The sequence below is a fragment of the Mus caroli genome, unplaced genomic scaffold (genome assembly GCF_978045245.1).
Source record: "Mus caroli unplaced genomic scaffold, Mus_caroli_1 scaffold_1, whole genome shotgun sequence".
Taxonomy (NCBI): Eukaryota; Metazoa; Chordata; class Mammalia; order Rodentia; family Muridae; genus Mus; species Mus caroli.
The window spans coordinates 77356904-77379464 of record NW_028227256.1 but is presented as its reverse complement, the minus strand read 5'-3'; the positions used below and the strand labels follow the sequence as shown (position 1 = coordinate 77379464).

The 22561-nt window shown below is 37.5% G+C and overlaps 1 protein-coding gene across 4 annotated transcripts in view; it reads left to right on the top strand.

Annotated features, from left to right (window-relative positions):
• Positions 1-619: 619 nt before the first annotated feature.
• Cul3 (cullin 3) overlaps positions 620-22561 on the top strand; it is a 72401-nt gene continuing 50459 nt past the window's right edge. Inside the window, exons 1-3 of one of the 4 annotated variants that reach the window (XM_085838627.1) lie at positions 620-837; positions 17365-17562; positions 18526-18621. In XM_085838627.1, the coding sequence (XP_085694753.1) occupies positions 772-837; positions 17365-17562; positions 18526-18621 (360 nt within the window). In that variant the 5' untranslated portion in view covers positions 620-771. Of the gene's footprint in view, positions 838-17364; positions 17563-18525; positions 18622-22561 lie in introns of those variants that run through there. The other 3 variants (XM_021158420.3, XM_029470984.2, XM_029470778.2) reach the window with 3 other exon arrangements.

Genomic DNA, 22561 nt, shown 5'->3' with positions numbered 1-22561 from the left:
GGAACTTCCCCCGCCCACTACCCACGTGACCAATCACCTTCGCGCTCCACCAATCAGAAGCCACCTCAGCCTACTGGGGTCTCCGACGCTCCTCTTTTAAAAACGCAGCCTACGTCTCCTGCTCCAGGCCCCGCCCCCTTTCCCGCCCCCAGGGCGCTGACTACGCCCATTCCTTAACACCCCCCCATTCAGCCCCCCTTTTCCCGGCGCCCTCCCTTCCCGGGCTTCGCCCCACCCCGCCCCCGACCGCGCGCCCGCCCCGATCTCGCGAGATCTGACGTGCCCGCCGTGGCCTCCCGCCTCCCCTCCTGTCCTCCCGCCCCCTCCCCCATCTCTCCACTCTCCGCTCTCCTCCCTCCCTCCTCCCCCCTCCACCCTCTGGGCCGGATCTCGTCTCGCTGAGGCGGAGGAGGAGAAGGAGGAGGAGGACGTTCGGCCTGCGCAGTGAGATGTTTGTCCGTCGCCGCCGCCGCCGCCATCGCGGAGGAGCGCGATAAAGGGAGCCGAGCCCGGCGCGAGGGGAAGCCCGCGGAGCCGCCGCGCCAGCGCAGCCCCCGGCCGAGCCCGAGCCGCCCGAGCCCGAGCCGCCGCCCCCGCCGCCGCGGCCGCCCAGGGGCCGGCCCGCCGCCCAGCCCAGCCCGGGGGCCGCGCCGCCGCCCCCCGCCGAGCCCCGCGGCTGCCCTCCCGCCTTCAATGTGACACCGGCGCCTCGGAGTGCGAGCCGCAGCCGCCGCCGCCGCCAGCGCCGCCGCCGGGGAGGGGCCGAGCACCATGTCGAATCTGAGCAAAGGCACGGGCAGCCGGAAGGACACCAAGATGCGGATCCGGGCCTTTCCGGTGAGTCGGTCCTCGCCGCCCGGGACCCGGAGCCGCGGCCGGGAGCCGCACGCGAGGCCCGGGCTGAACTCCGCCAACAGGCCGCAGCCGGCCTCCCCTCCCCCCACGGCCGCCGCCGGTGGCGGAGCGCGAGGCTTCCCGGCAACGGGGCGGCGCGGGGCCGGGGCGGCCACCTCCCGGGCCGTTCCCCGGGCCCCGGTCGCCCCGGGGCCCCCTTCGCTCGGGCCTCGGGGGCCGCGGCCCTGAGGGGATGCGCGCTGTGGCCGCCGCACCCGTCGCGTGGGGCGTGTGTGTAACTTTTAGCGTGTGGTTTCCAGAAGGAGCCGGCTCGGCTTTTACTGTGGTGGGGAGGACTATCCACCTCTGCTCGACTCCGTAGTCAGGGGCGGTCTTGCCATCCCACTGCCCCACTCACTGACAGAGATGCTAGAAATGCCCACTGGCAAAACACTAGGAGCACCGAGCATAGTATTTATAGCATCCTTGATCCTGCAAGCCTCCTAAGCGCTTGACCCACTCCGGTTCAGAATCGCCCCTCCACTTCTTGGAGGGCTAGGCACAGCACGAGCTGGACTCTTGCTTTTCCGTGTCTTAGTCAAGGAGGTCCCCCAAAATAGTTGCCACTCGGGCTTGTTTTACCTTGTACGTTTTTAGCGACAACAAACGTTTGCTCTTCAGAAACTTTTCCTCTTGGCGTTACGTTGAGTCATAGGCTTGCGGTGTTTAGTAGATGGAGTAGTATGTAACTTTGGATGTCATGCCTCGATCAGATAGCCAGTGGCAGGCAATTAAAATGTCCTGTTGTAACAAACTGGACGTACTTGCTCATGTCGCTACAGTGACAGGTAAATGTCAAATAGACAAACCATCAGTGGAGCAGAATTGTAAAAGAAAAACGGGGGGAGGTTGTTTTTCCCTTCTAAGACTCAGAAGCATTCTGTCGTGTGGGAGGGGAAGGGGGCCTTTGTCATCACTTTTTGAACAGGCTTTTCCTGAAGTACCCTTTGCTGTGAGGAATGAAAGACCACGATAGTATTGTCCGAGTTAAGTAACTTTGCCTTGGAGAACTTGAGGGCCTCTGAATTCCTCATCCCAAACAAGTGTACAAGCGATGCAGAATTGTGACTTTGCAAGGGACATGTCAGCATGTAAAAACTTGCACCTTTATGTAAATAAATGGGCTCTATGTAAACATGTAGGGTATAATCAGGAGGATGAGATATTTTAATATTAATTGCATTATGAACGATTTTTCTAAGTAAATAAGAGATTACATCAGAAAGTGAGAAATGCTAGAAACAGTGCCAATAAAGGTAACTATTATGTTTTCCTTTGTAATTGGACAGTGGGCCAGGTTTATGAGCTTGAATAATTTCCCTACCTAATCAACCACTCAAGTGATTGTCAAATCCACATCCTTCCCTCTTTTTTTTTTTTTTTTTTTTTTAAGCAGAATTCAGACATGGTTGGTTTTTTTTTATGTTTTAATTTCTTTTTTCCGAGTCTTTGTTGTTTGGTAAAACGTGAAAGAGCTTATATTTGACCAGTTAATATTTTTCAGAGTAACCTGTTGTACCTTTTATCTGTGTTTGCAGCTCTTTGACCTCTAGGTTTCTCTACTTGGACCTGTTTTCCTCTCCCCATCATTGGTCAGGATATACTGAGTACTGTATGCAGGCACTGTTTATTCCTAGAGCTTTAGGATTTAGCAGTAGATGTGAAAAAGGAAAAGATCAGTGGTTTCTGGAGCTAGCATTATGGATTAGAAGCAGTAAGAGAATTTTGTACCATTAGCTGAAGGAAGATGGTATTAGTGTGTGATAGGCTAGTACTGAAACTGAGATTTTGTTTTGTTTTTTGTTTGTTTTCTAGTTCATAAATAAATAACCATAGGTTGTTCCCATTGAAATAATTGGCTATTGTTGAGGCTAAATAATGCTCCAGTGATATTTCATTGAGTTCTGGGAAGTGAGTCCATTAGGCTGTCAGAATTGCTTTCATTCAGATTAGATGTCTTGTATATAAGTACAACCCACTTGGATTCTTAGAAGTTAAAATACATAGTATTTCATACACAAAAAAATACCATTTATGCTTATTACAGGTGCGTATTCCTACAACTGTTATGTGTTACACCATGTGGATATGTAGTTAGCTATAAGTAATGGCAGTTGCTCGTTCCAGGTTTTTTATAAAATGGATGTATAAAAGGAATGAAGTAAGTTTAGACTTGTTTGAGTTTTCACTGTACAATAGTGGTAAGTTAACTTACAGAATATATTTCATATATAGATGAGTATTTTATCAAAAAAGTACTTTATTAGAGTTCTACCAAAACAGGTTCTCTTACTTTTTTTAGTGCATATTTTAAGTTTGCTTTCACGTTTTTAAGCAGAATAAAAGTTACACCACATTAGCTTAACGTATAGTTTAAGTTTTTTCCCCCTCCCTCAGTTTAAACCTACAAAATTTATTTACAAGATTAAAATTTTCTGTATTTTTAACTGTTGTCAGAAAAAGTCTCTTAATTTTTAGACTTCCCTTCATTATGTAGCATATAGCTTATTATACATCTTTCTGTTGGTCATTATTTTAAGAAGATTTTTAAATTACGCCTGTGTTCAATTGTACATATGAATGCTGAAGGTACCTGCAGAGGGTGGAGTCAAATACCCTGGAGCTGGAATTATAGGCCCTTGTGAGCTACCCATTCCAGTGCTGGGAACCAAAATTCTGATATGCTGCTGGAGCAAGGGATACTTTTAACTACTGCACCACTCTCCAGCCCCTATTGATAATATTTTGAGTTTGTTATCAAACTATAAGTTGGAGCTACAGAACATTATTGAGAAGGGAGGTTGTGTATGGATTTGGGCTAAGCAATTCCTTTGGAAAAGATATTTTCCTCACTTTTTCCACATGTCTTAATTCATACAATCTCAGCTCTGTATAGTCCGTTGAGTTAACCTTTCTCTGAAAAGCCATTCCTGGTTGTATTGTCCAGAATTTTTGTCCCCATGGGCTTTAACAGGCTTGATTGGAATTGAAGATGTGATTCTTGAATGAAAATACTATCCTTAGATTTAGGAGACACTGAAAATCACTTCTACTTTCTGACCTTTCTCTTAAAAGTGCTACCATGGAGTTCTAGAAGTAATGTCAGTTCATAGTTTATACAGCTTGCTAAATCATAACAGGGACGACTCAATGTAATCTCCATGATTGCAGATGAATTTCACCTGTGCAACATGGTCAGCAAATGATGCCTACAAAGTGACAGATCATAGATGGAAGAATCTATGAAATGTTAAGATCATTCATGACAGACATTAGAGCATGAAGAGATGAGGACTTGGTATATAGTTGATGTTTCTTCTATTTCTAGCTACAAAAGTACTTGCCAGGGACATCTTTGATCTTCATGATAGGTTTATTTCCTGGAGAAGGTACTTAGTACAGAGAAGTATCTGGACTGTATATATAGGAGAATAACAGTTTATTCACACAAAGCCAGGAATTAACTGTAAATCTATTTTCATCCTCTGTTTCTTAGAGAAATTATGTAGGAAGGTGTATCAAAATGTTGCTTACACTGAGACTTATGCTTTCGACTTAATAGCAGTTAATGTTTCCTTGCTTTAGAAATTAGAAAGCAAAAGAGGAAAAGGAAATAAAAAGCATAATATTAATTTTCATCTTTAAAATTTTTTTTATGTACATGAGTGTTGCTTCCTTCCTTGTATGTCTTTGCATCATGTATGTGCCTGTTGCCCTTGGAGGTCAGGGGAGGGCATCAGATCCACTGGAACTGGAGTTGCAGATGGTTGCTAGCCACCATATGCATTCTGGGAACTTCGTTCTGAGTCATCTGCAGGTGTAGTAGGTGCTTTTAACCATTGAGCCATTTCTCCAGTACATTACTTTGTTATATGTGTGTGCTTATGCCCATAAGTATAGATGTCTATGGAGACCAGAAGAGGGTAATGGATCCCCTGGAGATGGAGCTATGGGAAGTTGGGAACTGAGGACTTGGTTGTTGGGAACCAAACTGGGATCTTCTGCAAGAGCAAAACACATTGTGCTTAGTCAGCTCTTCTGCTCTAGTCCATTCAACAGTGCCTTTTTAGATGTAACAGCAGTTCAGAAGACTAGAAAATTAATGCCCATGCTGAATTCTAGTATATATGTACAAATGGATATATATATGCAAGTGAGAACGAAGGAGTGTGGAATATGTGTGTGATGTGGGCATGTGTGTCTGTGTGGGTATGTTTGAGGAGGTCAGAGAACTTTGGATGTCCTTGTCTGTCACTACCTTATTCCCTTGCGATATGTTCTCTCACTGAACCTGAAGATGGGCTGGCAGCCAGCAAGTCGCAGGAATCCTTTGGCCTTCCATAGAGCTGAGGTTACAGGTATCTATTCATACATCTATGCTCAGCTTTTTACATGAGTGCTGGGATCTGAAATCAGATCCTTATGTAGCAAGCACTCATCTTCACTGACCCACTCTCCAGCTCCATGAATTTTAAAGCCTATTTGTACAATATAGGCTAATGTGAAAGTCTGGCCTTTCACATATAGCACATTCTTTATAAAGTTGAATCATTCACATAAAAAATAGTCACTTGTTTGAAGATCATTCATTAAATGCAGCTTAGTCGAAATAGTAATAGCATTTGGTCAGTTCAGGAAGGATAATTGAATTATGACTGGAAATATTACTACTTTTCTTTATATTGTAAATATGGAGAACTTAGAATGTGTTTTTTTTTTCTTTTAGGATTCTCAGAAAGGTCTGTCTTTAGCAGATAGACTTTATGTTATTGGATAATTTTTATTTTAAATTAAGTTAATAAAGTGATGTTCTTTTTTGTCTATTCTAAAATGAACCCAAAAGTATTAACACTAAGAATCATTAAGGTTAAAATATGATTTGTAATTAATAGACATATGCTTTGACAATTGTAGATTTTTTTTTAAATGTTTCATATCACTGTATATTTACATAGTTTAATTGGGTTTTATTTTGTATCTTGCCTTTTTGTTTGATTTCTTTTGGGGGTGTTAGGAGTTTGAACCCATGGCTACACATATGCCTGGCAAATATGAAACAATGACCTACTATATCTCCATCTCTTTATTCCTTTTTAAAACATTAGTTTCATTTTTATTATTTTATGTGTGTAGTTTGCTTGCACCACATGTGTGCTTGGTGCTGGAGGAAGTGGGTAATGGGAGTTGAACCCAGATCTTTCACAACAAGTGCCCTTAACCACTAAGTCTTCCTTTTTAATAGTGCCTTCTCATAGTACATATAACTATATTTTGAAAACATTTTAGTCACTGGTACTTCACAATTCCCACATTTGCCTAATCATTTCCCTACTGTCAGGTATTTTGATTGCTTCTAGGAAGTCCCTATTTTCTCTGTTGTACAGAATGCAGCTTGGACTCTGCGTAATCTATAATTCTAGAATCACTGAGATAAGTAGAGTTTAAATGTATTCCATAAAGGTTGTACAGCAAGGTAGAAATACAGCTAAAATTTGTTTTTCATGTGCTGAGCAGTCTAAACTTAATTCTTGAAGCTCTGTATCTTTTCTCATTTAGATTGTGAGTTCTGTCCAGTGCTTGTACCAGACAACCTTTCAAACCATGGAGTACTTAGTTAGCACTTAGTGTGCATGGGTAGTGAGTAATTAAACTAGTCCTTTAAGCCAAACAATAGTAATTGATTAATTTAGTGCAAATGGTGGATTGGAGTGTTTGAGTCTGTAAGTAAAAGTCTGTAAGTAAAATTAATGGTCTTTGTATCATTTTTCTTAGAAGGTAATCTCCTTAGTGTCTGAAACAGAAATTACTTAAAAGTAGTGTTACCAGGGTCAGCATTAGATGAGATTCAACAGTAAAGGTCTTAATCTCTGGTTTCAGTATTTTCTGTATCTTAGCTGAACTCCACACTATACCAGGGCAACTCTGCCAGGATACACTTGCATGTCCTGTCTGTCCCTCAGCCCACTTCACTGTACATTCTGATCCACTCCACTATGTGCTCAGGATTGTCTTGTTTTCTTAGCTTTGCTCTGAGGAGATAGGCTTACCTTAAATTAAGGTTCCTATTTTTCTTATACTCATTAAGGACTTAGAATGCTGTTTACTGCCACAGCCATCATTTTGGCTCATGCTCACTCAGACTTTGAGGAAATAAGTGTCTACTTCACATAAATTATCTGTAGTTCAAGTCTTTGTTTTTTATCCATTGCATGTCAGAATATTCACTTGTTTAATTTAAAATACTTATGGATTCCTGGTGTGAGTGAAAGACAGAAGTATTAGTGCAAAACCATCTTGGATGGTAGCACTTCTTTGTGTTTTCATTACCCCTGTTTTCTAGACTGATATACTGAAGAAAATTGAAAAACAGTGGTCATTAATTTAGCCAGACATTCAGTGACTTTGTTGCCTAGCTAGTAAGATCTCACTGTTCCAGCTCAGCAGTTCAGAAAGTTTCTAATTTTATTTTACTTTATTTTTGTGCATTTATGTTTTGTCTGCATGTATGAATATATGAGGGTGTCAAATTCCTTGGAGCTGGAGTTAACAGACAGTTGTGGTACTGGGAATTGAACCTGGATCCTCTGGAACTGCAGTCAGTGTTCATGACCATCTCTCCAGCCCCTGCTATTCTAAATTTTAATCACTGTACTTAAAACTGTTTATTAAGAATTCTTTTTATCTCTCCTCAAGAAATCTAACAGTTGTTCTTACACACACACACACACACACACACACACACACACTCACTAGGGAGAAAAACTTGTGTCAGGAGCCCAAAGCTTCAGCAATCTTTCTATTTAATTATATTCTGGAACATGTATCATTACTCAGCTCTTTTCCTCTGGTGTGAAAAGAAACTTTGTCTTCTTCATTACCAATTTCATTTTGTTTTCATAGCCAAGATTCCTGATAGAATGATCTGTCTGTTTGTGTCTATTTAGGAGTATAATTTTTTTTAGAGGAAACATCAAGTCTTTTGTATTGATTTTCTTTTCATTAGCCTTGTTATAATAGTACACACAACACAGAGTAGATAGTATTCAGTAAATGAAGTAACAACAGTCAATATTCTTTAGTTCATTTCTTAATACTTAAAATGGCACAGCTAAGGACAGTTTTGCACAGAATAAATATAAGAGATAGTATAAAAATTACTTTCTAATAAATAGTGTAACTGGGAGATTTAAAGAAAGAGTTGTTAATTGGAAAGCAGAAGTTCATTTAAAAATGTTTTTGTTTTTCCTGGGGGTAGTCACACTCAGACAGAGATTGCAGAAGACTGGAGGGGTTTGTAGTAGAAAGGGTGTTTTCAGAATTGTCTTCATTGGTCATTTAGAACTGCTTCCATATTGCCATTGATACAGGAATCTGTAAAAGATTTCACTGAGAAAGGCTAGCCATAGCCTTAATATCACTAAGCACCAGCTTATTTAACAGGGCTCTATTGCCTGAGTGGTAGGAAATTGAGAACTAGCCCTGTAATTCTCTTAACTAGGACATAACTTTTGCTGTTGGAAAGCATTCTAAAGCTAACTGAAAGTCTGATGTAATTAAATAATACTTGTTGATAAGACTTAGAATAATGGAGAAAAAGAAATGGACCTATTTTATTTTGTTCTTTAACTGGGAAATGTTACTACTGAGCAAAAAACCACAATGTCATAGAATCTTCTTTCCTTGGAAAATACAACATTTCTTTGTGATCCTCTTCTAAAACAGCAAAGCAGGATCACTGAGAACTTTAAAACAGTGAAAGTTATTCTCTAAAGTAGCTGTTAGTAAACAGCTAGTAGCCTATGATACTGATGCATTCTCTCCAAGTAATAGTAAATGCGGTTTTCGTCTTTATGCCCAGTTACTCCATCTCAAAGAGAAGTTGCTTCATGAGATTAATAAACTAAGTGTTGAACACCTACTTTATTCTGGATTTTGTTTTAATTTTTTTGGCTGTTCTCAAATCCTAAAAACAATTTTTGTTGACATTTTTTCCTCCTGTATAAATCTAGTTGGAGTTCTGATAGACCTAGAAAAGGATAGAGCCAGGATTCATATCCAAGTGTCTGACTCAAAAAGACAGTGTTTTCCATTAAACTAGTAGGACTGTCCAACTTTTGGATCTCACTACATGGCATTGTCATCTGTAGAAGTGTTGGGTCATACTCCTATCTAGCCTGGCATGCATGCATGCAGTACAGGTTGATCCTGTCTGCTATATTACATACGTTAAATGTTAGATTCTGGAAATAGTATGCTTTTTTACTAGAAATATGTTGGGAACGTAATTCTAAGGTTGTTTAAAATATTGGCTGGTGACAGATCCAGGAGCCCTGGAGCTTACATTTATCACAGTATAGTGTACCTTAAGTATATACTTAAAAAAACCAAATTCCTTAAAGCTAACAATAAATAAATATAATAAATAAATTAGCCAAATTCAACTCTGTTTTTTCTCCTAGTGTCTGTTTGTAGTGTGTGTGTGTGTAATGCCCAAGTCTAAGTTGGGTCTCTCCAGTCTCTTCTCCACTTTGCTTGCTTGTTTATTTATGAATGAGACCGTCTGTCCTGGTCAGGGTTACTATTGTTGTGATAAAACACAATGGTCAGAGTAGTTTGGGGAGGTAAGGGTTTATCTGTTTTATACTTTCATATCCAGTTGTTATGAGAGGAACTCAAACAGCAGAGCAGGAACCTAGAAGCTGAGGCAGAATCCATGAAGGGGTTGCTCCTTACAGCTTAGTCAACCAAAACCAGTAGCCCAGGGATAGCACCATTCACCATGGGCTGGGCATCCCCCATTAGTCACTAACCTATAAAATCCCCTACAAACCAGTCTTACAGAGGCATTTTTCTCAACTGAGTCCCCTTCTCCCTGATGACTCTAGCTTATGTTAAGTTGACATAAAACTAGGTAGTACACAGTCACTCTTACTCAACTATATTGATATATTGACTGGCCACTGAGGTACAGGTATGCACCACAGCCTTTTACTTGGGTGCTGGGGATCCAGACTTTTGTCCTAATGCATTTTATGTCCTAAGCCATCTTCCTAGTTCCTAATTTTAAAAAGCTATGTAGAACTGTCTTAGAAACTGTAACAGTATACCATAAACTGGACAACTTAGGAAGAACAAATATATATTTTCTCATATTCCTGGGGGCTGGAAAGTCCATGATCATGGTTTTCATACCTTTCATGGTTTCCTAAGTTGGTGTAGGTTGTTCATTGTTCCCAAGTGATACTTTGATGCCACATACTTCAGAAGAGTGGACTGTTCTTTCCTCTTTGGCAGAAAGCAGAAGGCCAAGGGGGTTAACTCCCTTCATCGAGTCCTTTTATAAGGTTACTTAATTCTACCCATGAGGGATTCACCCATATAACCTACATCCTCAGTTCTTATTATCAGTATCTTCATAGTTAAAAAAATCTTTGGAGCAGACACAAGTTTTCAAACCATATCAAGGACTTTAAAGAAAATTGGCTATCAGTTTAACAAATGAGGAAATTGAGGACTAGATAAGATGGTTTCACCTAGGAATTTGCATCTTATTTGAATTATGGAAGAGCAACTAACATCTGGTTTTTGATGAAAAGCTTGTTTCTGTGGACTAGACTGAAGTGAGTGTGTAGCCATACTAACTCATTGTTAATACTGGCCTTTTTAAATTACATGTTTCTCAGTATGGCAACATGAGTTGACATGATATAGTTGAAGGACTCTTGGGGCTCCTTCATTGCTCTAAAAAGTTTTTCAGTCTTTGATAAGCCACTTAGCCTGTTTCCTACTTTGTAAAATGAAGAGACTTTGAGGTTTACCTAAGGTACATTTTAGCTCTTAAACACACTGAAATTACACTGAATGTTTGTTTCTTTATATGTAAATCTAGGCAGTAATGCTTGTTTGCTCTTGGAGTTTGTGAAACATTTTGTCTCATATAGACTAGCCTTTCAGAATTCAATTTTTCTTAAAAATGGAATGCTATATTCCACTGATGGTGGCGGAGTTCTCGGATGAAGCAGTACAGACATTAGCTGAGTTCTGGCATGCTTCGTTGGTGAACTGACCATTTTAGATAAGGCTAAACAGATTCTGTAGCATAAATGTATGTGGGTCGTGAACTGCCATAATTGATTGCAGTTAGTCCATTCAAAGACCAAGTAATAATAGTGTCAAATTACATTGCTGCATTTATTTTCCCTTTCTCTCTCTTTGGTTTATGTGTAATTGATTCTCCAATGTAGCTACAATTTGGTTATGCATAGAGGTTTTATTTGGAAAGCTGTCTTATTAAAAAAAAATAGTTATTTCAGCTAATGGGAATTTTAATGATAATGTCATTGTTACTAAAACACCTAATTTTAGATTTTGGAAATAGGGATCTAAGTTATGCCTTCATGTATTTTTCTCTAACAACTATTTGAGATTTAACCTTTTCTGCATCAACAAAGAAAACAGCACCACTGGTGAGCTTTATGTTTCAATAGATAGACTGTCTATTTACCAAAGGCATCTTCTTAAACCTCAACAAACTTTACTTATATAAGTCCATAAGCAGTGCAGCAACTATTCATGTAAGATTTATGTTGTATTACTATTATGAGAAATCTAGAAATGACTTAAAAGTTTGTGAGATGATAAACATACAACTTGACATTTATTAACAAGCAATGCTGTTCTGTGTACTTTCATCAATGTTCTTATTGTCATTCAGTAGACCATCTCACTTACCTTCACCTCAAGTAGACAAGGAAAGTTAAAACATTTAATAACTTGTTTACTCAATGCCTTCACACTGTGCTGTTTGCCTCAAAGCTTGGATCTTTGGCTGTGTTTTTACTGGTTAACATTTATGGCATTAGTACTAAAAAAATGAGGTTATTGCTGTTACCATATGTCATCTAATCCTGTCAACAAGTAAGATCCTTTATCAATATTAGCTAATGTCACCTAGTCATCATGCCGTGTGTATATGTTTTGGGGCATACAGTAACAAGGGAAAAGAGACCACTTTCTAGTCCCAGGTGTTTAGAATCTAAGTGAGAGATGCATTAGTAACTAATGCTTCCATTGTAGTTGGTAAAAATACAGTAATTACTCAGAGAAGTATACCAAGGAAGCTGTATTGATGCTTTCATTTTTCATGTGTGTGTGTGTGTGTGTGTGTGTGTGTGTGTGTGTAATTCTGAATTGCTTGGAGTTTAGAATTTTCATCCTTTTCTACCCACTCTTCCAAATTTCTGGTAGAAGATTATTCACAAGACACTGGAAATTTGTTGTGCTTTGTACATAGTGTATACAAAAGAATACAGTTTTATCTTAAATTTAACTTGTTTCATGATGTAATTCTTCTACCTAAACATTGACTAGTTGCAGTGGAGTCAAGATGGTTTCAAACTCAAGCCTTTAAAGGTTATGCTATTTGAAAGTGTAGATGAACAATTACAGTTTTTTAAAGTCGATATTTATTTTTATTGCTATTGCCTAATGAGGAAATTATAAATTCTAAGAAAAATTATGTATCTTTCCTATAAAAACAAGCTTTTTCTGTTGAAGGAATTTACTTTCTGTAGCATGAACTTGGGGCAGGACACTGAGGGTATTTATACGTATATAGTAGACATTAATTTGTGTGTGTGTATGTGTACATATATATGTACTTTCCACCTCAAAAGCTTTGGTTGTCAAAACTCCTGAGTTTATCTGTAGTTATAACAAATTTAAGCAAATAAGTGTTATCAGTGGGACTGCTAAAATTCTGGTAGAATGATTTAGATTTTTACTTTAAAGGTTTTGTTTTGTTTTTTTTTAATGTACAAAGGATAGAACCTTAAGATTTTTTTTTATTTTCTTGTATAAAGTATAGCCTAATATTCCTGTGGTTAAAGTTAATGAAATGAATATTGAGTGAGAGATCAAAGCTTATTGGTAAAAATTATTTTGCCAGTGTTGTGCTTAATGCCAGGACCAAATCATGGAGGAATATATACTGACAGCCTGTTTTGTTTGTTGTCTTGTTCTTAGATTTGTTTACTTAGGGAAAGAAAATTTTTAGCTTGTTGATCCTTTTCCTGAATGGCTTATCTAGTCCACTAGTTTTTCTCAGCTAGCATTTATAATGAAAACAATGATTAACCAGATTTCTGGGGTCTTTGTTAATGTGTAAGATAAATGACTAAGTATGAAAATAGATAGATTTTGGAGTCTGTTGTTTGTCCCTTACTATGCTTTCTTTCTACTTGAAAAAGACATTTGCTATTTGAAAAATTAGATGCTGCAGATAAGCATGTTAACTGTTCTTCCATTATCCTTGTGCCTATTACTGGCTCACATTTTCAAAATATATTAGTGTAATATTAGCTAAAACAGTCTTCTTTTGTCAATTACTGCTTTATTACCACTGAAGTGACATTGAAGAAAACCACAAGTCCCTTAGGATTCTCATGGTTCAGTGGAAGAAGTGGAACAGAATAGTACTTTGTGTGTGTAAGTGTAAAACAAACAAAATCAACACTGGCAAAGAGGTGGTTGGAGGAGGTTCTGTGACTGAAAATATACTGAGAAATCTTAACAGACTCTGGAAGGATGTGTCCCCTTTATGGTACTCCTTCTCACTTACCCTATAGAAGGGTTGATAGGAAAGAATGTAAGTTGATGCTTCTGATTTGTAAAATTAAGTGCCCTAAGGCCATGATTAAATAAAATAATAATATAGCAATTGAGCATGTGTATAGTGGTGAGTTTACTTGGATGTGCAAATGATTAGCTAGAATCTGTTGCTGGAGCTGGGTGGAGATGTGCAGCAGGTAGTTGAGAATAGCAGTTTTAGGCTTTGGGACAAATCTGAGCTGACGCTCTGAATTTGGGGGCTGCATAGGGCAATCATGGATCTTTATGACTTTACTAGGGTAAAAAATATTAACAATGAAGTGAGACAAAAATAAACCCAGATTGAGAATTCTGTTAAATTAGGTGCTTGCCCTCTAGAAAAGAAGTGGATACAACTTACATTTGCAAAATATTGTATACAGATCGGAAAACTTTAGATTTAACTTTAGATTTTCTTGCAACCAATCTACAATCTGAACCCTATTTGTGGATAGTGGTTGTAGCCTTATAATAATGAATAAAGGTGCTTAAAGGGACCATTGTAGGGAGTGAACAGAGCCAGAGAGAAGTGGGGGTGAAAATTACTGAAATGATTGCTAGGATTAACAGAAGGAAGTATCGAGAAATAATGCTTTTGAAATAAAGCTGCCTAACACTAATAGCCATTTTACATAGATATGCTCTTTTTGTTTCAGATTTTACCTGTTTATTTACAGAGAGCTTCAAAACTACCCTCTAAATTTTGTTTGAACACATAAGAAAATTCAGGAGATTCTATCAGCTAAATCTCCTCTGTTGTGAGGAATTATACTGTGCCCAAGAATGAATCATGCTAAACTTACTGACATTCGCATTTACTTTTTATGACAGTCTCTGAGATAGATAATATTATTAAGCCTATTTTTAAAATGAGGAGATGAAGATCTAAAGGAGTTCAATGATTTAGCTAGGGCCCTGTGGCTTGATGGTGAGGAAGCCTCGATGCACATCAAGACCACTTTGACAACTCTGACAACAACTTACACTCTTTACTATTGCAGCTTATTGTGTTTTACCTGTTTTCCTCTACTATGTGAAATGGAAGGTCAATCCACTGCTTTGGATTTTGTAATGTTTGGTGATTTGAGGTAAACTATGTAATTTCTTAGTGTCTATTTTTGTCTTTTTTTTTTTAATCATTAGCAGTGACTTGTTTGTCCTCTGGCCCTTGGATTGTAAAACAACTCTTTTATAAATTTTAAAAGTAGTTTGTCATAATTGTAAGAGAATAATTTGATATTAGAAGTCTCTTTAGTAATTTATTTGTGTAGAAATATCTGTATTTTGTCTAGCTTATGTTGTATAGTTAATAAGTTTTTCTTTCATTAAAATTGTTCTTTATATCTTTGTATGCTTATTTGTCATGAGAGGTCTCTGTTATAGTATTGATAGGCATCAGGAGAGTAAAACCTCATTTGTATCTGAGCTATCATTTTCTTATGAGAAAGATTTGGTGATTGGAAGGAAGTACTGTATCAACATATTGCATTTTGTATGCCGCTTACCCTAAAATGTTATAGTTCTTAGACTGAGCTTGAATTATCTGTAAGGATCCTTTTGATTCAGTTGAGCTGCTATTTTATAGCTAGAGTAAGTGACAGGATTTTTTTTCTGTACTTCCTTCCTCACACTTTTGTTGTTGTTGTTGTTGTTGTTGTTTTGAGACAGGGTTTCTCTGTATGGCCCTGGCTGTCCTGGAACTCACTTTGTAGACCAGACTGGCCTCCAACTCAGAAATCCGCCTGCCTCTGCCTCCCGAGTGCTGGCCTTCCACACACTTTTATGCATAAACATAACTTGAAAAAAGTTCTAGACTGAGTAATTCTTACCCAGTTAGGCCAGAATGGCATTGATTGACTAGTGTCTCCCAGGATATAAATACTGAACTGAGTAGATTTTTGTAGTACAAAAAGGGGTTTCCTGGTCAAGTATTAGCAGAAAGATCACTCAGTCAAAATCTACAGATACCTGTTATGTACCAAGTATTACTTAGGGACTATTTTAAAAGTTCTACCTTTATGAAGCTAACTAACATTTGACTTAGAGAAGAAACATCAGAAAAAGAAAAATAATAGGAGCAAATAGGGATAGTAGTGGGTAGATATACTTATTGTAAATAAGATGTCGATTTAAGAGTTTATTGTTGTTAGTCGGTAGGTTTGAGACATTCAGATATGTCTGAGAGTAAAACATTCCAGAGGGAAGGAAGCACAAAAACTAACGTAAGTTTATTTCCAAAGAATAGTTTAGATGTAGTTGTGCACAGAGTAGAGTGAACAAGTGGGAAAGATGAAGTTGAGAGGTGAATCAGATAAGGCTCTGTGGGAGAACTTCTAAACATTTGACTGTAACTCTAGGGGAAATAAAGTCATTTGAGGCCTGTGAACAGGTAAATGATAAGGACTTGATATTTGTTTTCAGGAGATCACTTTCATGAGTGTGTTAATGGAACTAGTGTGAAAGGGTTGTGTTCTGCTTGTGTTTTGAAGGTAGAGAAAAAGATTTGTATTTGGCATTGGAATTAATGTGAAGGAATAGCCAACGATGATGATAGGATGTTTGCCCTTAGTGCCTGAAAGGAAAAAGTAAATGTGTTCAATTTGAAGAGATGGCAGGACAAGTAGAATGTGGGGAAAAGATTAATTAGAACTTGTCTTAACCTTGAAGTTTGAGATGTTTAGTAGATATTCAGGTAGAAAACAGAGCAGGCAGCTGGAGCTATCATTAATGTGCAAGAGACAGGGCCAGGTAGGATATAGGAAGTTTGGGGATGACTTCAAGCTATAGAAATAAATGAAATCTCTCTCTAGAATTTGAGTTTAAGATTGAAGATAGTAAGAACCAGAAGCAAACCAATTAGGAACCAGTGAAAGGGGCAGGGGCGGGGTGGGTATAGCGCTTGGAAGAAAGGCAAGTTCAATTTTTGTTTTAAGCAATAGAATTGGTGAGCACTTTCAAAATACTGCTGTGTGTCTAGTAAAATGACATGTGGAACTTTGACCATTAGATTTATGAATGTAAAAGTTACTGATGACTTTGTTCCAGAGACTTAAGAGTTGTGAATGTTATATTGAGGTGGATTAAAGGTTGGAAAATGGAACTTGGAGACAATGAATACAAGGGACTGTTTCAATTTCTTGCTATTTAATTATTTTGCTGTAAATAGAAGTTAAGTTGTAATAAAAGGATTGTGAAAATAGCGTTTTTAAGATGCAAACCTAATAATTTCGGATGTAGGTAGGAATGATTTAGTGGAAAGGGAAAATCAGTGATGATGAGAAAGGTGATAGTGAACAAAGTGCTCCTTCAGTAGGTGACCTCACAGTCTGCTTTTCACCTAGAGTTACTGTTAAAATGCAGATTGATTGTGTAGGCCTGGGGTGGGGCCTGACGTCCAGTGTTTCTTTGTGCTGTTTACTTCTGGTTCCTGCTCTGTCCTTAGAGTGTAAGAATTAACAGATTATATTGGCATATAACCAGAAATGTTGATGAATATGGTCAGTTTGTACAGTGTCTCCTGGTTGTATTTTTCAGTACTTTGAAAAAAAGGACTAAGTGACTAGTGGATACATAAACCATTGTGATTTTAAAGTAGAGCATTTTGGTATACTTAGGGATGGAGGATGTTATGAATGATTGAATAAGAATGTTTCTATTAGCTCAAGCAACTTCAGATGTAGCCCTTATTTTACTAAGATAAAACAGTTGTTAATGTCCCTGTAAATCACTGTAGGTTTATAGTCATAGTCAAGATATGTATGATATGAACAAATACAAAATTATTTTCAACTTGTTCTCCCTTTTCTCTCTTGGATATTACAGATGACCATGGATGAAAAATATGTAAACAGCATTTGGGACCTTCTGAAAAATGCAATTCAAGAAATCCAGCGTAAGAATAACAGTGGTCTTAGTTTTGAGGAGCTCTATAGAAATGCATATACAATGGTTTTGCATAAACATGGAGAAAAGCTCTACACTGGACTAAGAGAAGTTGTTACTGAACATCTCATAAATAAGGTACCCAATTTACAGGACTGTTGCTAATACAATTTTGACTGTAGAGAATCCTTTTACTGTTGTATTTTGACCAGGATATTCTTTCCAAGGCTACATGAAGCCTATATTTAGCATGTGACTATAAAACCTTACTGAGAACCTATAATAGGCTAAATCACAATTTTATAATAGTTGAGAAGAGATGAAGTTTGTGATCTGTTTTGAATATATAATCATAATTAATGAAGCAAACATTTTACAAACTCTTGAAATAGACTACTCATTTGAGCTAAGTTTTGTGGTAAATACAAAATCTTTAAAGATAAATTTAGTGGTTAACAAAGTATTTTGAACAGACTGCAAAAAAACTAATTTCAATTATGAAGTTGCTTTAAGATTGTCAGATACAATGTGACATATCACAGATTGATTGACACTTTTCATGATACTCATTTCTTGAATATTTTGGGGGAGGGAAGGTAGAAATGTTTTATGAATAGTAAAATGAACTCATTTTTAACCTATACATTTTGCCACTTTTTTTTTTGCAAATCAGTCTATTACTGTATTTTATTTATTGTAATTGTTATTGAACAATTAGAGAATAAGGTTTACATTCCATTTATCCTAAATTATTAGCTTTCATGTTTCCTATGAATAAGGAAGTTGTCTTACATAACCAAAGAGGTATGAAGAGAACTAGATAGTTTAGCATTAGTACAGTACCATGTTAGATTTCACGGGTTGTTCTATGTAGCAGAGATGTCCTCTACAGTAATTTTTTTTTTCTGATCCAATCCAGGATCACACATACTAAGTTCCTCAGACTTGGTCTACCTGCACATTGGCAGTTTTGAAGGTTGTAGGTCAGTTGATTTATAGATTGTCCCTCAGATTTTGGCTTGTCTGATTGTTTCCTCATGACTAGTTTCAGGTTGTGCATTTTTGGCAGGAATATTACGTTAAGTGATGTTGTGTCCTCAGTGCATCACATCAGGAGGCACATGCTGTCAGTTTATCCCATTATTGGTGATGTTAACTTTGATCACTTGGTGTCCGCCAGATTTCTTCACTGTAAAGGTACCATTTTTCCCTTTGTAATTGCTAAGTAATCTGTTCAGTGATATTTTGATACTGTGTGAATGTCCTGTCCTGAAGAAACTTCCATGCGGTGGTTTCAGTGTTCATTGATGGTTCTTTGAGTCATCACTGTAGGGTTGCAAGCAGTTCCTGTCTGTCCTAGAATTTCTTTCTCTGGAAGGTGGAGTGGAGAGATTACATGAGCTAGGTAGGTTAGTATTTCATGACTTTTAAGAGGATTGTGTTCATCATGCAGTTTGTTAGATACCTGTGCTTTCTTTTTAGTTAAAAAAAAAAAAATATAGTAGGTGCACAGAGGTAGTGTATACAATTCCTTCGTGGGGTGGTTTTTACTTTGATGTGAGAGATGACACACTTTGAGTAATAGTGTGAAGCCCTATGCAAATATAGCTTAGGGATTATGTGAAAGAAAAATTAACCTGAGCTCTGTAAGATTGCATGAGAAAGGAAATTTGACCAAGTCTTTATATAAAGAATTAGGGTTGCATCCTAGCACTGGGAGTCACTAGGTCTAGTATAGCAGATCATACATGGTTTTTAAAAGAACAACTGGTTACTTTTAGGGGGAAAAGAGGATGCTGACTGAGGAGTATAATAATTACAGAATTATATAGCAAAGAACATAGGAAAAGTTTAATAAATTTGAATGCATCACTAAGGAATTTGAATTAAAAAGTGGAAGGACTTAAGAGGTACAATTGTGTGACAATATAAAAACATTTAGAGATTACTGCTATGAGGATGAGGTTTCAAATGTAGAATCAAGATGGTGTTTATTAGAATCAGAAGAAACCTTGAAAGATCTGAATAAAAGGAAAGATGAGAAAAGTGAATAGAAACGAGACAGGCAAAATTCGTTTGCTTGGAAAATTGTGGTTTATCTAGTAGGAGTACTATAACATCAGTCTATAAAGTAACTTGCAGCAGGGTAAGTTTTGCATTAGGTTATATTGACAATTTTTATCATTGGAAAATACCTTTTACATGTGAGCCATAAGATTTTCAAATACTCGTACATGTTTGTAGATAGACTTTAAAACTCAGAACTATACCTGGAGACTTGGTACTGGGTATTATGTACTGAGGAGTAAGCATTATGTTTCAGAGGATGAAATGACTAGAGTAAAGGGATGAATGTTGAAGAAACTTACAGGTAGTTGTTAGAAATAAGGAAAACTAAGTTAAGAGGATAGACTTTTACAAAAAGAGGAAAGATAAGAAGAGTAGAATATTTTGCTTAAAGCTACCAAAGGGTGGTGGATTGGAATACTTGAGTTCTTAGATGTGGGATCAAGAATGATGGAGAAATAAATTAAGAAAATAATGGCTCATATTTGTTAGGGAATAATGATATTAATGATTATAACTTTTTTCTTTTTCTTCTTTTCCTCTTTCCATTTACTATGTGTTAGGCCCAGCCCGAGTTGGTGGGGCTTTCAGGTTAGTTGAATGTCAGAATTAAATAATGTTTTTTGAAAATGAGAGAAGATACTTGACATGATCATTTTGAAGATTATATTAAAGAATCAGTGAAGGGTTTTAGTAGGAGTTGGTTAGAAGGTGTAATTTGTAGTATTGCTATTTTAAACAATGCTTTGTAACTTGGACACACTCAAAAAGTCTACAGGCATGTGTTGATGAAAACTTGCTCATGGGAAAAGTAAGAAGAAAAGCGGTGAGAGTGTGAAGTCAGTGCATAAGTAAATGATTTCTGGATTCTGATATATTACTATATACTTCATCATAAGTCATAAGAATAATCCTGCCATGAGAAATGCAGGCTTAATGCAGGTGCATAACTGTTGTCTCAGCTTGGGTTTCCATTACAAATATCAAACAGCCTAGATGGCTTGAACAACAACTCTTCATTCACATCTGTAGATATTATATAGTCCAAGACTAAGACATCCATAGATTTGTTTTTTAGGGAGGGCTGTTTGTCTGCTTGGCACATAGATTCTTCCCTGCTATGTCTTCACATTGCAGAGAGATGTGTGTTTAAGTTAATTATTCTAAATTTTAAAGTTAAAAATTTAATATATGTACTCTAAATTCTGATTTTCTTATACACAATATATAGTATATTCCTACCATCTGAAATGTTTTCTTTCTCTACATATTTAACAAGCCCTTTCTAATGAGAAAGTGTACTGACTCCTCACATCTGTTCTGTGTTTCAGATAAATTAGGTTTGAATGTCTGCTAGAATCTTTGCTTTCTTTTAGTTTTGTTTTTCTATTTATATTCATTTTTATTATTAGGGGAGAAAAAGTAATAGCTACAGATAGAAGGGGCCACTACCAACGGAGAACTGTTATTGGATAGGAGAGGTCAGTATATAGTAGTAGCTCAAAATGCTTGTCTCAGGAGGTAGGAAGTATCAACTGCTTCAGTGAAGAAAAATCTTGGCAATGCTAAGTATGATATAATGTCCACGAGTGTATTCTGCATGGAACCCATATTATTATATTGTATTGCATTGCATTTTCTTGTCTGTAGTTACCTGAACTATCTGAATAACATAATAAGGTAGATAAATAGTAGATTGGTAGGAAAAGAGGTAGATAGGTAAAGAGGTGGTAGGCAGGCAGGCAGGTAAAGGGATGGATAGATAAACATTAGTGTCATTGTCTAACCAGGACCTATCTTTTAAGACTTGAAAGGAAATTGAATTTTTACATTGAGTCATCAGGCTGTTTTTAATGTTGTTTTTAGTACTTAGAATTTTTTGTGATGAAAATAATGAGCACTTTGATGTTTTTGTTAGAGGAGTACAGATAATGGAGGTAGATGAAAAGATGTTGTAGAGAAGACATAGAACTACTACTATTATTAATTTGATTGTTAACTATATTACAATGACATAATTATAATTACTATTTTAATTATTAAAGTAGTTAATTATTAATTTAAGAAATGTTTCCAAAATAGAAAAAAAGGCACAAATAATCCAAGTACTATCTCTAGTCTAGCACTGGTTGTGCATTCTATCTCTAGAATATTTCCTGCTAGGAAACTGAGCCCCAAAGAAATTCACACAAAGCAGAACATGGGATATTAGTCTTTGTGTCTTCCCAGAAGAAAAATACTGTATTTTAGTAAGCATGAAAACATCAGTTTCTCACAGCTGTATTCTCTCCTTTCCTAAGGAATGACGGTACAGCTAAAAAGTATTCCTGATGTTTTCTGTATTTAAGGAGTTTTACATACTAGTTTGTGAGTGCCTCAGAAGTATCCTTGTAAATTCAGCATACTGGGTATTTCTTAATTGCCAGACTCTGAGTTGGATGTAAGGAATATATAAACAGAACGTGTTTTATTTCTACCCACGGAATAAGCATGTTTAGTTAAAAGCATGAGGAAAAATACTGAGAGTAACTGCATGGTCCATCAGGAACATTTGAAGAAATGGTGATGTTTAAAATGGGTGAGCAGTCCTGAGGCATGGTTGAAGACTACTAGACCAAGAGAATTACTATATATGTTTTTTGTAAAGAGCCAGATAGTATTTTTGCTTTTCTGCACCTGTCTCTGTCACACTCCTTAGTTTTTCTCCTGAGGCACAGAGAGCAGCAGTATGCCATATGTAAGTGAATGCTTAGTTGGATTCCAGTGAAACTTGATTTTAAAACCAGGACATCCTTTACCAATTCCTAGAGTCTTCACTGTTAGGAAATCTGCTCTGAAAATTTTGTGTAAGCATTGGTAGGTGCTGGGAACAGGACAAGATGAACTTGAAGAGAGAGTTAGAAACCCATCATGCCAGACCTTGACGTTGTGGCAGGATGTCTTGGTTCTTAACTATATGCATGTTAGAAAGCCAACAGTGGCTAAACAAGATGGTGGCATGCTATTATATAGGGTATTAAAATCCTACTTGTGCTGTTGCTTGAGAATTAAGAGGGCTTGAGACTTGAAG